Source organism: Centroberyx affinis, unplaced genomic scaffold (assembly GCF_046629955.1).
Source record: "Centroberyx affinis isolate AG114_WGS23_722 - 3 ecotype Tasmania unplaced genomic scaffold, CSIRO-AGI_Caff_v1 ptg006157l_1, whole genome shotgun sequence".
Classification (NCBI taxonomy): Eukaryota; Metazoa; Chordata; class Actinopteri; order Beryciformes; family Berycidae; genus Centroberyx; species Centroberyx affinis.
Window position 1 is genome coordinate 5,884 of NW_027283128.1, and position 18,181 is coordinate 24,064.

Genomic DNA, 18,181 nt, shown 5'->3' on the forward strand with positions numbered 1-18,181 from the left:
GCTGGTCGGCAAAAATCAAAGAAGGCCCAATTATAGGAATCACAACGAGTCAGTGAGCAGGGGAACTCTCTTACCTGGAACACACTCAGGCATTTGCGTGCACTCTCAAATACACACCGCAAGCACGCACTCTCTCTCTCCCACCCACACACACACACACACACACACACACACACACACGCAAGGGAAAATGGGAAAAAGAATGCAAAAGAGCACAGGTGCTGCACACTTGCACATACAGTACTCACACACATTCTTGCTTTACATTTGTGGACAAAGATGCACACACACACACACACACACACACACGTACACACACATACAAACTTCTCCCAAACCTAGTGTGCATCCTGATAATTAGCCTGGCCAGGCCGGTGTGAAATTACTGCTCTCATCTGCTAATGGATGAGGAGACCTGGAGCGAATAGACACACACACACACACACACACACACACACACACTTCTCCATTAAAAAAATAACGGAAACAGTATGAAAGACTAAAAGAGCAAGAGAAAGACTGAAACAAAAAAAAGAAAAAAGTGGGACAAACGGAGAGAAAATGAAAGAATGAAGTCTAGTCCAGTTTGTTTTGAAATGACACTTTATGACACTTTCTCTGCAAACATGAGGGGTGTGTGTGTGTGTGTGTGTGTGCATGTGTGTGTGTGTGTGTGTGGGGGGGGGGGTCGAGTGGAAACATGCCTTTTTTATGAGGGCTCATTAATTACCAATTTGGCTGCAGCGGGGGTGGGGAGTGGTGACATTACAAGACATCTGGACTGTGACCACTGATAGGTTGTGAAGGCCACCTAGGAGGTAGAAAAGGGGGGCTCAAAACAATTAGTAGTACTGCGTCCATCAAAGAGTGGAGAGAGAAGGACGGAGAGAAAAAAAGAGAAGAGATGGAGAGAGAATAGAGAGAAAGAAGGGTGAAAGGGACGGAGAAACAGAAAAAATACAGGGAGCGAGAGAGAAGAGAGACAGGGAGAAAAGGACAAGAAAGAGAAAGAAGGAGGAAAAACAGAGATGGAGATGAAAAATAAAGAGGTAAAGAGAAAAAGAGAGAGTAGCGGAGAAGGCAGGGAGGGATGGAGACAGAAGAGAGAGGGAGGGAAAGAGAAAGGGAGAAAGCTGAACCCGTGACCTTAGATGAAAGAGCCAGTCACTGTGGGCTACAATTAGGAATGGCAGGAGGGAGAGCACAGGTCAAGAGACCAGGCCTACACACACACACACACACACACACACAGCCCATACAAGTACCCAAAACATTCTTTTACATCTAGCTATATGAATGACAGCAGTCACGGCTCTGTATTTGTGGGCATTTACATTTACTCATTCACATTTACATTCACTCAAGCTTTCACCTGCTGCATTCAATGTCAGTGTTTTGACCACTGCCACAATTTGAGTGAACAAAGGTCCAGATCAGCTGTCAATATACTATGGTACTCCTAGGCCACAAAATTGTAGCACGCGTATAAAACGTCTGTTACCTTCTCTAAAAAGAACCACAAGTAGTGCAGTTCATCACTTAAACAGATATGTGACTGGCAAAGGACATTCATGTTGCATACAGGGCACACAAAATCCAAACCTTAACAAGAAATGTTTTCAGACAAACATTTTCAATATTTGCCCATAATGGTAAATTGCAGGGAGACTGTACACAACTGTATACAAAACATCAATATATTACGCTTCAAATTAGGGGTGTGAATCTCATGATTCGATTTGATTCCTATTCTTGGGTGTCCGAATCGATTCACGATTCAAAACGATTCTCCATTCAAAACCGATTCTCGATTGAAGGAATAGAAAAGGAGGCACCATTTTCAGTCTCCTGCTCCAGTATACTGTGTGCCAAACCATTCACTGGTGTCCTTAGTCCACTGAAATACAATATGAAACATAACTGGCAATTAAGATAAATGGTCCGCAGCCTTTTAATTTTAAAAAGCATCTTACAGTACGAGAATAACAAAGTGTGCTCCGCTGTGTTGTTATTAACGTTCTGTCTCCAGCAGTGGAGAGCAGCCTCTCTGCTGCACCGTTAGCTCCGGGGAAAGCCATCGTTGTCCAAGACGCTGAGAGGGCACAAGGGTTTTTGAGGTGAAACAGACTGAGAGTTATTTTCTTCACCTCAGAGTTGGTATAAGTTGTTTAATGCTGCAGTGTGTGTTGGTCAGCCGGTCTCGTTTGTTACTGCTGATCGCTGCTCCGCTCTGCTAACGTTAGTCTCTGAGTGACAGCGTAGAAAGTTCATAATATACTTCACGTTCGTCTCGCAAAGGTAATTATTTAGTCATTAAATCAAAACATGTTTGCAACCGCTTGCCTTTTTTGAAGATGAACTACAATATAACTCTAGCGTGTGCGGGCTGTAGACTGTCCGGGTGCTGCACTGCCCTCTGAGGAAACGGCGTAGAGGCAATATGTGTAATATATGTCGCACTGCACAGCCCTGTGAGATCAAATTAGAGCGAGTACAGGTGGATGATGTGGGAGAGGGGAAATGATTCGATGGGGAGAGGGTGATGTGAGGTACTTCTTGTAGAGATGAGATTTCACTTTACCGAAATACTCTTTCTTGGCTAGTTTTAGTCTTTAGTTAAAGCTGCACTAGACAACTTAGTACTTTGTGGCACTGGGAAATAAAAGTTTGAATTTTTGAAGGTTTTAAGGAATTCATTACCCCAGAAATCGATGTAACGTAATGTCAGTAAACTATGCACTCTGAGCTAGATTTCTTCTTCTTAGGAGGCAGCAGGTTCAGCCAATGCTGCTGAGTCCAGCTTTGCTTGGACAGCATGCACGCTCACTGCTGGTTAGGAGAGTAGAGTTTTGTATTTCGCTCTGAAGTTTTTTCCTGTGGGAGGTGGAGATTTTCCTGCCAGTGAACATACCCAACTGACCCAATTAATTGGAGTTTTTGGGGTGAATCTACGGCATCTCAATTAGGGGCGATGGGATGGTCTTCTGCTGCAGCCCCAATTTGTGATTTAGGCGGATAAGACAGGTGTATTTTTGCATAGAAATCTTTTCTACTGCGGCTTTAAGTTAGTTTTAGACAGTTTGTTTAGTTAATGGAAATAACTGTTACTAAAGAGAGCCACCTATAACCAACTGATTTGGCGTTCGTGCCTTGAACAGTACAACCCCTCCCCTCCCCTCCCCTCCCCTCCCCTCCCTCGCCCTAACTCATTCACTTGCCCCCACATTAGCGCCGTTTCCCTGGAAGAATGAAGCCCGCTTTAATTGAATTAAATTATTCCTTATGCATGCTAAACCGCAAAGCACCTACTTAGACGGATGGAGAGAGAGGTAGATGGGAAGGGCTTGGGCCTCTCCAGCTGATAACATGGACACACGCGCACACACACACACACACACACACACGCTAATCAAACCAAGACATCAAGTAATCTAATCTGAATCGCTAACAATTATCAGCACATTGGCCTCGAGGCCGGTCGGATTCCTTTGATCAATGTTTTCTATTAAAAAAGTGAAAACAATTCAATATCTCCCCCCTCCTTTCCCTCCTTCCCTAATGCACGGGGGGGTTATTAGCCAATTGTCCTTGGAAATGAGTAAGGAAATCAGGAGGAGAGAGAGGGAGAGAGAGATAGAAGGAGAGAAAGAAAGAGAGAGGGAGAGGAGGGGTGAGTCTAGCGACTTTAAGGAGCTAATCTAAGTGAAGTCAGCCATCTTGCCGCACAACAACAAGGGACGGTAGAGGACTTTTTTTTCGTCGCTAAGGAATATATCGGCGCGCAGACAGCTTTGAAAAACTCTTTTAATTTGCTTTCTCCTTCTGAAGACTTTCAACGCCACCAGTCCTTGGAAGGTCCTCATTTATTTTTCTTAGATTATGCTGAAATGGTTATTCCTGAGGCCTGCACACAGGCGCGAACACACACACACTCGTACGCCTACACACAGACGCAGACTGACACACACACACACACATATACATGGGCGTGCGCACACACACACAGAGACACACACACTTTAAAAACCATCTAATTCAAGGGCATATTTCTCTTTTAGGATTCAGACAGCGAACGCCGGGGTGCGCGGCTGCCGCCTTTTAGATATTTCATTACCAAAAGGTATTCATTTCATTTTCCCCTCAAATCCCTTGTCGTCACAACTCTCCCAAGACAGTATTTTTTTTTTCTTACCCCCTTTCCTTCTCCTGAAACATTTGGAGACGTCACTGAGGATTTGACCACAGTGCTTTCCCAGGGTAACTCCTGGCCCATCAGTGTCCCTCCTCCCGGTATATTGTGTTCAGTGGAGCGTGCCTGGTTCAGAGCTGTCAATTTCACTCGCGTCTTTTCTAGTCTAGTTTGCTTCGGTACAGCGACTCTCTCCCCCCGTTTACCATGAATGTACTCTTGCTGACAGGAGTGTGTGTACGCCATTTACTGGCTGTTATGGGAAAATGAGTAGGGCAGCAAATTTGGTCAGGACCTTGCAAAAATTGTGCAGAGTCAAGATGAGCAAAGAGACTGAAAGAGAGAGAGAGGACTATATGCTTATAGAGAGAAGAGGGAGTGAGGGAGTCCATCCACAGTTTGGTCTTATTCACTGACATGTTCAGGTTGCGACATTCGGCTGTCCTGAAGAGTGCCTGAGTTGAAGTTAATAAGGAAGCGTCTTTCTTTTGTGGGGGCCTTCTCACAAAATGTTCACCGAAGTGGTTTGACAGAGGAAAAAGACAGAATTGAGTCCAGAAGCAGACATTTTGGACAGGCTTTTCTAGCATGTCGCCAGGTGTAGTGAGGAGCAACGGGGGAATTGTGAAAGTGACACGAAAGGCGGAGAGTGTTGAAGAGGTTGTGTGGTCACTCTAGTAGCTGTACCTGCACACTGAGGTGGTGCTACACAACACTCCACTGCACGGAGAGGAGAGGCAAGGACAGACAACTCCAACTCAGGACAGCCTTCACTTAATACACACGAGTCCACAGTTGAGAAGTGGGCTTGTGTCCTGAAGGCAGGCGGTTTGAATCCCCGGATTGGCTGGGAACATCTAGTCAGGGGAAACGGATCGATCATGCTCGTCCGTCCCGCAACATCTACCAGTAGGTGCCCCTGAACAAGACACTTCACTTCAAATTGCTCCAGTAGAGGAGAGCAGTAAAGCTGCTCAGTGGCCGGCAGTGGAAAACTGTGGTTGAACTGGGCAGCTGCAAGGTGTGAAGGTGTAAAACTGTATGAACGTGAAGCAGAGCATTGCTGAAAAAGAGCATGCTTACTGAGCTTTATGGAATAAAAACGATAAAATGAGAATGAGAATGATCTAAATATAATTTTCCTCAATATAGATATAAAAAATGTTTCGTAAAAGTTGATATGACTTCTTTTTCAGGCTTTGACGGGATGCTGATAAATGACACATTCACAGTGTGTGGTTATACTAGAGCTATCCACTAGGCACACACTACTGTTTTGGTTTCTAACGTTAAATAGGCTAGTAAAGATGAACAAAATGAGTGTTCCTCACAACAATAGTTCAAGCGACAGCCAAGAAAGAGATATTCCCATGGCTACAACCCTTAACTTAAACTCAAATGAGGAAAACTTTGCTGATAAGTCTTCAACTTTGGCAGTGTGAAAATATTTTGGCTATCTAGTGCAGTGATTCTCAACCTTTTTCATATCAAGGACCCCTAGTTTAGTCCACATTAGGGCCACGGACCCCTTTTTGATGAGATTTTGTCTCTCGGATCCAAATCTGAGAATATTTTTACTGTTAGATATGATTTTGTCCAGAATTCCATGACTATCTGTATTGTAGGTAGAGAGATAACAATGAAACTATGATCAAAATAGTAATTTTTCTACATTCTCTGACTTCTTGTAAACGAAATGCTGAAGTTTAACAATTCATCAATTTGCTGGGGACCCCCTGGAACTCCCTCAAGGACCCCTGGTGGTCCCCGGACCCCACGTTGAGAACCACTGACAAAAGTCTGACAAAAAATCAGGTAATCATACAAACCTGTTTCATCATAGGAGATAGTATCGCAGCGAACAATGTCAACAATTACAGTCCCAAACAAGTGCACATAACACACACACACACACCCACACACACTCAGTGACTTACATCAGTGATGCTTGCGGCCCTGGTCGGAGCAGTGAGGGCTGAGTTGGGGGCGTTCTTGTTGCCGGCCTTCATGGCAGCGTCTCGGCGGGCCTGCTCCAGGAGAAGCCTGGCTCTCTCCTTCAGCTCCTCCTGACGAGACTGCACCTTCTGGGGACAGACAGAGAGAGAGAGGGAGACATGGAGGGTGGAGGTTAGAGGGAATGGAAAGAGTTAGCAAAGTTAATGATAGTGGTAATCAAGGCTGGGCGCAGTTCACTTCCAATAAAATCAATTCATAGATAAGGTGTCCTCTGCAAAGCCCAAAAGTTTTGGAGATTAAAAAAAAAAAGACTTTCAGACTCCCACACACTGCACTCTCAATCTATGCAAGAGTGTTGGACAAGTGTTTTTGAACAAAAAATATCTTGGAAGTGGATTTGTTATATTGAGTTTGAAATTAAACGTTTGGCACGTCCAGTCTATTACTCTTGTCAAACTTTTACCCACCTTCTCAGCAGGGGGACTTGATACAGGGGCAGGTGTCGGCTCCTTGGAGAGAGAAAGAGTAGAAATATAACGTAACTACAGATGCATAGATGCAATTGTTTTGCTTAGAAGTGCATCAAAAGTATCTGTAGTGTCGGGATTGGTGCTGATCCAGCTCACATGTGTTCAGACTCGAATCAGCGAATAAAGCTGACCTGATTTTGTTCCTTAAATTTAATGCGTTTTGGCACAATATAATTTTTTTCTGGCAGGAAGGAAAAACGTCCCCTGATGTCAAAATGCTAAGATGCTGCTATTTGTGAAGTTCATAGGAACAGAACCCATTGCTAAGAGGAGTCTTGGTTGTGCAGGTTAATGCCACTGTTCTATGGAGTGCCCTTCTATTCTAAATAAGCTGCTTTTGAGATTCAGTTAATACATTGAGTTTGACCAGTATAAAAAAGAGGTTAATTTCTCAAGCCTATTTTATGTAGCCTATGTATCTCTTTTTTTATACTCATTTATTATTATAATTTTTTATTTGATTGATTGCTATTCATTGGTCAGTGTGTAATTTGATCAAATGAATTAACAAACAATCAATGCACCTGTTCTTCAACTGTTTTATAATATGCCAATACTAGGCGGCATGAATGACTAAATTAGGTCCTACTTGGATTGGTACTCATATCAGCTGATCTACTTAAAGTACTCAGTATCTGCATGAAAAATTACTATTACAAATTACAAATACTATTGTTGATATTGGAAATGTGGCCCACACTGTTTAATTCTATACAAATGTGTGCACTAAAATTGAAAATATGTGTAATCTAATCAAATGTGATCAGGAAACCACAAACATCAGCACTCACCTCCACCAACTTACTTACACACACACACACACACACACACACACACACACACCTGTACCCACCCCAGCTCCATACGAGGAGCAGTGCTGTACTGTACATGAGGTGGAGGTAGAAAAGGATTAAGAAGAGCTGTTCCTAATGTAGGAGCAGGGAATATCCCCTGTGATATACAGTGACTGCCCTGCCCTGTTGCATTATGGGGGCATCAGCTTGCATGCTGGGCTCACAGCCCTGTCTGCGTCCAGTGGTGTGGAGAGCGTGACAGCTCTGAGAAGATAGCAACACACACACACACACACCTAGCTTAGCATCTTATCTGCAAGGTAATCCCGGCTGTATTATAAGGGGGCACATACAGGGAAAACAGAGTTCTTACATTTGGCTTAGAGAGCGGTGAATTCCAACCCAGCTGCTTATAACACTGAGAAATATTTATCCTTCCAGCGCTCACATCTAGCCTGGGCACTGGCGAGGCTGCAACCGGCTAACTAGATAACAGCGGATCAAAATGGGGTGTCATAGCTGTCGTGACCCCCCCGCGCCCCCCGCCCGCCCCGTGACCTTTCAGCTTGTAAACAGGAAGCGGTAATCTGGGGGTTAACCGACGCAGGCAGGCGTGCGTTCGACGCTTGTGTGTGTGTGTGTGTGTGTGTGTGTGCGCATACGGGTGTGTGCCAGTGCGTGTGTGTGTGAGACGAGATGAGGTGTGCTCTGTGCAAAGCGTCTCCACGCCTGAGCAGTCACGGCGCCAACTGCCATCAACTGAAGGGATGAGAAATATAATGAAAAATATAATGAAATGTCAAAGCAGGGGGTTCTCCTGGGTGCCTTCTGCAGTCGCCACATGTTAAGGGCCCGGCCCCCGACGCGTCTGGGTCTCGGCAGCGAGACGGGCGACGACAACATCTAACGCAGGATGGGAGAATTTCGGTACGGTCATCTCGCCAACGGCATCGACGAGGTCGGGATTTGAAGCTTAGCGGGTGCCAGAAGGGAATGAATGTACGCCGCGTCCTCTGTCTTACGACTGATGTGGCTGTGAAAGTTTCAATCAGAGCCGGGGTGCGAGGATAAAAAACCTGAACAATCCATTTAGGGGCCAGGCAGGTACATGCAGGCATATGCTGTCAGAATCTAAATGCCTGTCTTAAACAGCAAGGCGAGAATTAGCCCGCATCATACAGACGGATCCAGAGGTTGTATGAGGTACCTGTATTATAATTAGCTGAGAATGTACTGATAGTTGAATGTATCTCACTGATCCTTACTGGGAATGTATAATTCTATTCAACACAGTGTGTTGAATATTCCTGTTTCTACATCTCTACACAATAAGTGGGCGTGTGTCTGTGCCTTTTTTTGTTTAACTTTAGTTGAAACAGGGTGATTGATTAAGCACAAATGAAGAATTCTGTTACAAAATGAATTATCCAGCATTTGAAAGAATTGATAACTACTCTCACAAATTGACTGATAGCACAAAATGAAAACAAATTACAGATAGTAGGTAAGGTAAGATAGTAGGTAAGGTAAGATGAATTATAGCACTTTTGCTAACTGGAATCTGTGTATTTTGGAGATATTGGATTTGGATATTGGATTTTTTGAATATTGATATATAGCACCTTGAAAATGGATTCTTCTGTTTACCTTATTATTTTTTTGTTGTTATCATGATGTGTACCTTTTAAACTAAACACTATTGTGATGCTCACGTATTTCAGATGACCTCTCAGCTGCCATGTGAGTACGTACTAAACATGAACCTAAACCAAACCTCAGTGGCATCACCTGTGTGGTGTTTACCTGTTTGGGGGGTGTGTCTGTGTGGTTGAGTGGCGGGAAGCTGCTGTCAGAGGCGGGCTCGGACTCAGAGTGGCGCAGACTGGCCCTCTTCTTCTTGATGAGGTCAGCGTCCCTGTTATAGGAGAAGCCCAGCTTCTGGTGGGGCGGGGAGGAGGGGGCCCCTCTCCTGGTGGGGGACCCCGATTCTGCACCCCCCACCCCCCCATCCACTCCGTCCTCCTCCCTCCGCTGTCTCACCTTCTCCATCTCTCTCTCTCTCTCCACCCTCTGCGGTAACTCGCTGAGGTCTAAAGTGTCGGCTTTGGGAAGCTTCCCCCTGTCCTCGGAGGCCGGGGGCATGGCCTGGGACCCGGGCTCAGGTCTAGGGGTGGAGTCTGTTGCCGTGGCGGGCAGTGCCGTGCGTGGCGATGGGACAGGCGGCGAGGAAGGCAACGCCCCCACTGTCTGCGAGCTGGCCGAAACCACTCCTACTTCAGCGTTCCACCCCGTCTCCATCTCCTCCTCTTCGGCAGCTTTGGCGCCGTTAGCTTCGGTGCTAACATCGCCAGCTGACATAGTGGGCTCAGAGTTAGCCTGGAGGTGCTGCACGTCGTTGAGCTCGGCGTAGAACTTGTCCTGGCCTATGGAGGCGTTGGTATCTGTTTCAAAGTCGCCCACCTTGTAGGTGCTGCGGCTGCTGTTGGCCTCTATCTGCACCACGTTGAGCTCCTCGCCGGAGAAGTGGGCCCGGATCTGGTACAGGTAGGTCATTACCGTTAGCTTGTCGGGGATGGCCAGCAGCACCATGTCTGACGGCTCCAGGAGACGGGAGATGCCCAGGCTGGCGAAACCATCGTAGGCCTGAAACGAAATGAAACAATCATTCATTTTCAGATTCTGAAACACCAAAGAGCCATCATCACTTTAAAAGTAGAGCTTGTCTGGAAAATTGAGGAAGAAAGAGAGAGTTTACTGGTTTGAATTAAGTGTTTTTGAGTGAAAAGACTATGTGGCATTGGAACAAGGGGTGAGAGGGATGGAAGTGGTGATGATAGTTGGTTAGATAGGAGGTGAGTTCTGATTTTTTTTTTCACACATGGGTCACATTTGGGAAGGAGCAACTACATAGGTGTATTGCATGCATGCACGTGTGTGAGTGTATGTGTGTTTGTGTGTGAGAGACACCTTCGGCATGGATGCTGACAGGTCATGTCAGGGATGGTTGTCCCCGATAAGAGACGCAGATACCCCAAGACAGAGCGCTTAATCCCGAAGGGGGTGTGTGTGTGTGTGTGTGTGTGTGTGTGTGTGTGTGTCCTTATCGCCCCCCTGCATCAACCTGCCCACACTCTCCGTCACGCGTGTAATTGGTCTGATTAGAGTCTGATGAGAAAATACAGGTGTGATTATCAACCGACACACGAAACCCAATCCCCCATCACCAGATAGACTGAGACAGAGAGACAGAGAGAAGGGATGAAAACCATTATCGCAGCCAATGACAGGTAAATAAATAGATTAAGAGCGCGCACACACACACACACACACACACCTCCCTCCATCCCTGCAACCCCCCCCCCCATCCATCTCTCCCAGGTATCACAGCTTGTATCTGGCCTGCTTGATAGCGTTGATCTAATTCCAACCTGTTGCAACGCTCGTTTGTTTCACTGCCTCCGCAGATCTCCCTAGTCTATCAATCTCTCTCTCTCTCCCCGTCTCCCTCGCTCTCTCTCTGACTTTCGTGCCCACCTCTATTTTTTTTAACCTTTATTTATCCCAGGAAGGGTTTGGAAGAGCCAGCATGCTTTTTTTTTTTTTAGCCCCATCCTGCTACAAACGAACTCCTTCGCTCTCTTTCCTCTACATATTTTTTAACATTTATTTATCCAGGGAAGAGCTGTATTTTTCTGAATCTCCCTGATTTACATTCATGCCACTATAAAGTCACACCTGGCAATTTCCCAGTACAACCACTGGCCACTGAGCTACTTTACTGGTGTAGTTGGAGGTTGAGGGCCTTGCTCAAGGGCACTTCCATAGCAGTTGCTAAGGGAGGGGAAAGGATTTCTAAAATATTCCCTGCCAGTCCAGGGAATTGAACCGGTGACCTTCCTGCCACAAACCCTTTCTAACATTTCAAATCTTGTTTCTCCAACTCTATTTGTTTCTATCACAGAAAGAGAGAGCTGGAAGAAAAAGAGAATAGAGGGGGAGAAGTGGAGAATTACAAGGTGGTGCGATCAATTGAGAGACGTTTCTCAATTTACAATTAATTATGACGTCTTTTGTTGGGGGGTCTTTTCACTCTCGCCTCTTTTGTCCCTTTCCACTGATGGAGAGGGTAACAATGGGCCCAACATCTATACTCGCACAGGGAAATGAGGTGTGTGTGTCTGTAGAAATGTTTGAGAGAGGGTGCCTGTGTGTGTGTGTGTGTGCGAGTGGTTGCACAGACAAGGCAGGAAGAAAGAAGTGATGGGAAAAAAAAGGAGAACAGAGAGGAGTTTGCCTTTACACCGAGCTTGTTTGAGTTCCCCCTCCTACCCTCCTTCCCCTGGCAGAGAGGGAGTGTGAAAGAAAGAAAAAGAGAGAGAAAGAAAGAAAGAGAAAGAATGGGGGGAATAAGAGGGCCTGATTGGGTTTCTAACACGTATTCAGGGGAGCAAAGTGTGCTTGCATTGTTCTCCTCTCGCCCAGAGTAGGCTGTGAAAGAGAGCGACAAGTTTGCTGCTCAATAGGGACAGAAAGAAAGAATGAAAGAGAGAAAAGAGTGAGAGGGGGAGAAAGTGAGAGCTGTGCAAGGCGAGAGAGAGGGAGAGAGAGAGAGAGGGAGGGAGGGAGGCTCTTATGTTGGGGTTTTGTTTCAGGGTCGATGTTAGTCTTGACATGTGCTACAGTGTTTTTGACCTCGGCCTCATGCTTTATTCTTCCTATAGCTATTCTTATAGCTTGACATGCGCTGATCAAGTCGTACTGAGACACTGATCACATTGCAATGAAGACCCGCTGTTTTCAGGTTACATTTCTTCTATGGTGGTAGCCAATGTCCATCACAGTCAAGCCAGAGTTACTGAAAGTTGAACTGAGTAAAGAATGCAAAGGAGGCTGACTGACTCACACAAATAGAATTACAGCTATAATTTTTTCAAACGTAAGAAGACTAAGCTTCGTTCCAAAAATTAGTTATCTGCTATTTGAAAAATGTTAACCCTACAAAAATCACTGATAACACAAAATTAAATACAAATGTAAAGAGCAGCAGATAACTTAGGTCCAAGGTTGACATAATGCACAGGTTTTGAACACTTTACAACAGACTGGATCCTCTTGTATTTAAGATACTGAATAATGAAGGGAACTTTTTTTTTCTCAAAATGTGCAGACAATGTTTTGGAAAAGAGCTCTAAGTATACTGAACCCATCGTACCACTGACAAAGCTTTGGGTTTGGATTGAATGTCACTGTTCCCTGCCCCAGGCCTCTGCTCCCTGCCCCCCCCCTCCCCTCCCTCAGCCCCTCCCTCTGAGTGACTGACAGCCATCCATCGCTGTCAATCATCAACACCCCCCCCCCCCCCGCCGATCTAACCCCCCCCCCTCACGGCTTCGCTCACAGCGCTTCAGCCTGGTGCTTGGCGCTCTGCTATCAGATAGCATGGGAAATGACTTCTCCTTGGCCTCATTACACACACATAACAGCACACTGACAAAACAGACAAGACAGAGGAGCGTGCAATCCAAACACACACACACACACACGCTCTCAACATGCAAATTCAAACAGAAAGACAAGCATGTGTACATGCATGTACACACCCACGCACAGACTGGCATGCGTGCGCACGTATCCACACATGTATTCATTGATAATGGATCTTTTCAAAGGCTGTAAATCTCCTAAATATTCACTTCTCTCTCTCTCTCTCTCTTCACCCACCCCCAATATTGATTGTCCTTATCTGTCATAATTCAGTGCAGTCTGAGCTTATTGCAATCATTCTTCACAGATAGGCTGAGAAAGGAGGAGGGGGGGCATGTCTATCAACTAGCCATGAAAGGCAGAGATAGGTGTACTTCCTACACATTTCCATTTTAACTTTCCATTCAATAAATTCTATACATTCTGTAAATTCTATAGGAAACCCTGGATAGGAATAAACAAATAGTCTCTCTTTTCACCACCCCGCCACTGCTTTCTTTGTTTTTCCTCGTTTTCTCTCTAAAAGCATTTATTTCCCTCCATCTTTCTCTCTCTTAGGATCCTTAAATCTAAACATGTCGTGCTCAAATGTGCCTCGAGTCAGTGGTCTCTCTTTTCAGTCAGGCAGCATCCTGGACACCCGTCTCTCCTCCAACCCTTCAGGGTGCAACACAACACAACAAGACACATTACTACTCTTTCCTTTCTGCTGAACTGCTCAACGCAACTGGCTTTCAGAATCACAATTGCTCATATCACCAGGTTTAATCAATGTACAATTATGTCTCGGTGGCACTGATGGAGACAGAACGACAGCTTACAGAGTATCGAAGTGCATACCGATACATGGTGTAGGGCCAACAGCATCTCACATACACCGCAAAGCAGGGTATGTGAGAGTCGAATCAATTTAATAACCAAAATAATGAAATAAAGACAAAAAAAGGGTCTGAAATTACCACCTGCCAAACACCAAATGCCAGTAAAAATGTGTCTTTGCCGGATAAATCAATAAGGGTCAACCGCCCACTGGCCACTAGCTTTTTGAGATAATAACATTTGAATGTCTTGGTTATATATATATTCTTTGCCTGTTCTCAGACTTTGTCCAGGCTGACCACCATACACTCTCCATGACCGTGAACCAATCAAATCAAAGCATAAGAATGGTTCTTGATACACTGCTTTACACATTTGTTTTTATTTTACACAATTGTTAAGGGACATGTGCAATTGTGTTTCATAAAGTAGATAGGATGCGAAAAAAAAACATGTATATTGCATTAACCCTGTTCTACAATAATCTAAGAGTGGACATGTTGTGCGAAGAAACCCGTCATTATAAAGTGAAAAACATGACCTCCAAGAACTACATTTGAGGCCTTAAATTTTGATAATTTTTAAAGACCTTTTCAGACTTTCTACAGACCTGTGGATACCCTGGTGAAAGGACAGTTCTCTTCTCAAGTTTGAATGAATGAATGAATGAATGAATGAATATTTATTTGTCCGTTAGGAAATTTGTTCCGCACAATCATCGGTGGCAAACGACAAAAATAAAGAAAAGAAACATCACTGAAAGACAAACAGGACATCAGACTAATGTCATAACAGGACACAAAACATAGATGATTGGAAATGGGGGGGAAATGGGGAACAGTGATCAGAGTCCCATGTTGATTAGTCCTATGGATGTGGGGATGAATGTTTTATTTGTTCTTGTTGTCCTGTGGGGTGGGGTCCGAAACCTGTGTCCTGATGGGAGTAGTTCATATTGGCTGTTGAGTGGATGAGTAGTGTCTTCTATGATCTGGTTTGCCTTGTGTAGCGCACGTGATTTGAACAGTGATGTAATGTCCCGGCATTTGATTCTGCAGATTTTGCTTGAGATATTAATGATTTTTGTTATTCTTGTTTTCATTGATGAGTGTTAAGGAACTGAACCAGGCGAGGAATCCAAAAGGTGAGAATGTTTCCCATGAAGGTTTGGTTTCCCTCACTGTGTTCCAACTTACAAGAACTAGATACACTCCATTCACTAGCTATCATCTTGTTGGGAATATTCCCCATGTTACTTCTATCTACCCAGCTTCTTCAGGGCTACTTGAGCACTGTGATAGATGGCGGGGGCGGGGGGTTGGGGGGAGGGGGCAGAGGGGAAGTTAGGTGATATGTAACTGCGTCTCCTCTCTGCAGTGCAAAGGGACAGTTTGTTTGGCCGAATGTACATCAGCAACTGGTGCAGATCTCGACAGAGCCGGACACAGCGCGCTAGCCACAATGCTGCAGCCATTCACCGGCTATCACCTTCTACGGCATATTCCCATATTACTTATATCTAGCCAATTTCTTCAGGGCTACTTGAGCACCTGGAGGGGGGCGAGGGGCAGTTAGCTGATATGGGATTGGGTCTCTCTCTCTCCCTCCACTGTGGTTATTGTCAACAGGGTAGCATTCATGCCTAACAGGGCCACCAGAGGTTATCGCTGAGCCAGAGTGTGTATGAGGAGAGGAAATCAAGCTGCAGGAACCCAACGCATATCATTCTGTGTAGCCCTCGGGGGCCAAAGAGGGGACAGTGTGTGTGTGTGTGTGTGTGTGTGTGTGTGGTAACTGAGGGAAAGGAAAAAAAAATAGCTGTGTATGTTTGTGTAGGTATGTTGCAAGGGAATGCGTGTGAAAAGTGAATGTGTGCGCATGGAGCCAGAGGGAAAGAAGTAAAATGGCGATGTGTGTGTGTGTGTGTGTGTGTGTGTCTCTGAACTGTGAATGTGCGCATATGGTGGCAGAGGGGAAGGAGCGAAAAAAGTGTGTGTGTGTGTGTGTGTACATTTGCTATATGAAGAGAATGGGTTATTCACTTGGTTAAGAGTGAGTGCATATTGTGAGGAGAGGAGGAGAGGAGGAGGGATGTATGAAACCAAGGAGGCAGAGATACTCCAAGGCTACATATTAACTCTGAGCTGGTTTACAACTAGTACTCCATTAAACCACACACACACATACACACACACACATACAAACAAAACGTTCTAATCCGCACAACAAAAATATGCTCTTATACACAGACCAACACACACACAGACACATACACACATAGCAGAGGCTGTTTAGTAAGCTCCCAGCAGGCTGCCGAGTTAAGATACCATCTCACCTCTGCCAGGTGACTCACTCATGCTTTGGACACACACACACACACACACACACACACACACACACACACACACGCATACACACACATCACAGCAGGGGGAACGTCTTATGAGAACTGTAATTATAACACTCTCGCTGTAGTGCACATGTGTGAGTGTGACTACATACGTGCCTGTGTGCATGTGTATGTGTTTTCTTGCCTGTGTGTATGTGTTTGCACCACCGACCCCCCCACCCTAAACACACACACACACACACACACACACACACACATCCAGGGATTAATGGTAGATCCCTAAATAAGGCCAAATGGAGATGTGGCTGGGAGGGAGCTAAGTGGTGTGGAGGGCCCAGCGGTGGCTGCCTCTTACCTTTTTGTTGTTTTCTTTAATATCCTGAGGATTGAGCGACTTGTAGTCTCTGGAAGAACAGTGGGGAGGGTCGGAGAAAGGGGGGGAGGAGGAGGAGGAATAAGAGAGAGCGAAAGAGAGAGAGAATGAGGGAGAAAGAGAGAGATAGCAGGGGAAGAGGTGTGTTTAAATATGCGTCACGTGTAATGGTATTAGAACTGTAACATGCAATTTCATAGCGGCGCAATCAACAGAACTAATAGAGTGGAAAATATATAAAAATAACACACAGGAGTGCACCGACGCACAGGCATACACACACACGTATGCACACCAAACACACACACACACACACACGGCAGGTTTGTGATGAATTATCTTTATGTCTACCTTCTTAATGGGGCTGTAGGTTTTCCATATACTTTCTTGAGTGTTAAGCACACACGTTTAATACTGAAAGAACCTCACACAGACACAGACACACACACACACACGCACACACACACACAGAACTCTCTAATATTCACACACACACAGGAAAAATCTAAGTGGCGTTGGCAGCAAACAGAATGCAAGACTGTATTCATACATGAGAATGACAGATTTATTGTACATGTATCTGCGAGCATATGTCTGTGTACACACACATCTGTACGTTTTAATCAAACACACACTGACGGGCATGATGACATGCAGGACGTAACATGATGAAAGGTTAATTGTGTGTGTATGTGCGAGCAAACATGTATGAGGTTCAAAGAGGGACATCAAGGCACTTTGACTTGCAGATAAAATCGCGATCAATTGAGGCGAACGACCTGCGCCTTCCAGCCCAGAAAGGCCTTCATCACTCTGTCAGTTTGCACTTGTCAGGGTTCCATGACTTTCCATAACTAAGTCTGAGCGCTTCCATGAAAAAAAAAATGTTATTCCTTCCTTCTTTTTTTTTTGTTTTTGAGGTGAACAGTCTGGTTTCCATTCCAGTTGGGCTGAAAAACTGATGAAAACCCCCAAGTAAGGCAATAAATGTGTAAAAAAACATCTTGGAAAATACATTCTGGTATATTCGTATTCATAAGTGACCAATTTGTAAAATTACCTGATATTCCCTGACTTCTCCAGAGAATTTCCAAAAATTACATGACAAGCGGGAACCCTGACATGTGTACTTCTATATTATTAATATGGTTATTAATATTAATGGTCTTGACATTAGTAATTAGTAATATCATATATATAGTGTTCTTTCAAGTGGTGGTCAAAAATATTCTCGGGTAAAAGGTAAGAATACAAAGCATGTTGGCAAATCATATTTGGCAAATCATATTTGGCCATAAACAGGTTCTGAAAGTCTTAGTTCTAACCCTAATATCTGAAGAGTGTGTGTGTGTGAGTATGTGTGTGTGTGTGTGTGTGTGTGTGTCCTACATGATGTCGGGTCTGAAGTGGTGCAGCAGGGCGCAGAAGGCCAGGCCGTTCCTCCAGGAGGTGGTGAAGTTGGTGATCTTCACCCCGCGGTAGTTCTTGGTGACCTCGCGGCACCAGGCCAGCAGAGACTGGCTGGCGTTGGGCTTCCCTCCCAGCACCGGACTCGGGATGGGGCTGGGCTGCAGGTGGGGGAGGGAGGGATGGAGGGATGGAGGGACAGAGAGAAGGAGGGATTGAAGGGGATGGATGGACATGGAGGGAGGGAAGGAGGAGGGAGAAAGAGAAAGAGTTTGAGTT

General features: G+C 45.1%; 1 protein-coding gene across 1 annotated transcript in view; it reads right to left on the reverse strand.

The window, feature by feature from the left end:
* Window positions 1-6,126: 6,126 nt before the first annotated feature.
* The window catches only part of LOC139638166 (EH domain-binding protein 1-like), a gene marked incomplete at its 3' end in the record, with an annotated part of 42,723 nt that continues 30,668 nt past the window's right edge, over window positions 6,127-18,181 (reverse strand). The window contains exons 6-10 of the mRNA XM_071512206.1: window positions 17,885-18,063; window positions 16,478-16,526; window positions 9,273-10,112; window positions 6,613-6,654; window positions 6,127-6,273 (exon numbers count right to left, since the gene is read on the reverse strand). Of these exons, the coding sequence (XP_071368307.1) occupies window positions 6,127-6,273; window positions 6,613-6,654; window positions 9,273-10,112; window positions 16,478-16,526; window positions 17,885-18,063 (1,257 nt within the window). The remainder of the gene's footprint in view (window positions 6,274-6,612; window positions 6,655-9,272; window positions 10,113-16,477; window positions 16,527-17,884; window positions 18,064-18,181) is intronic.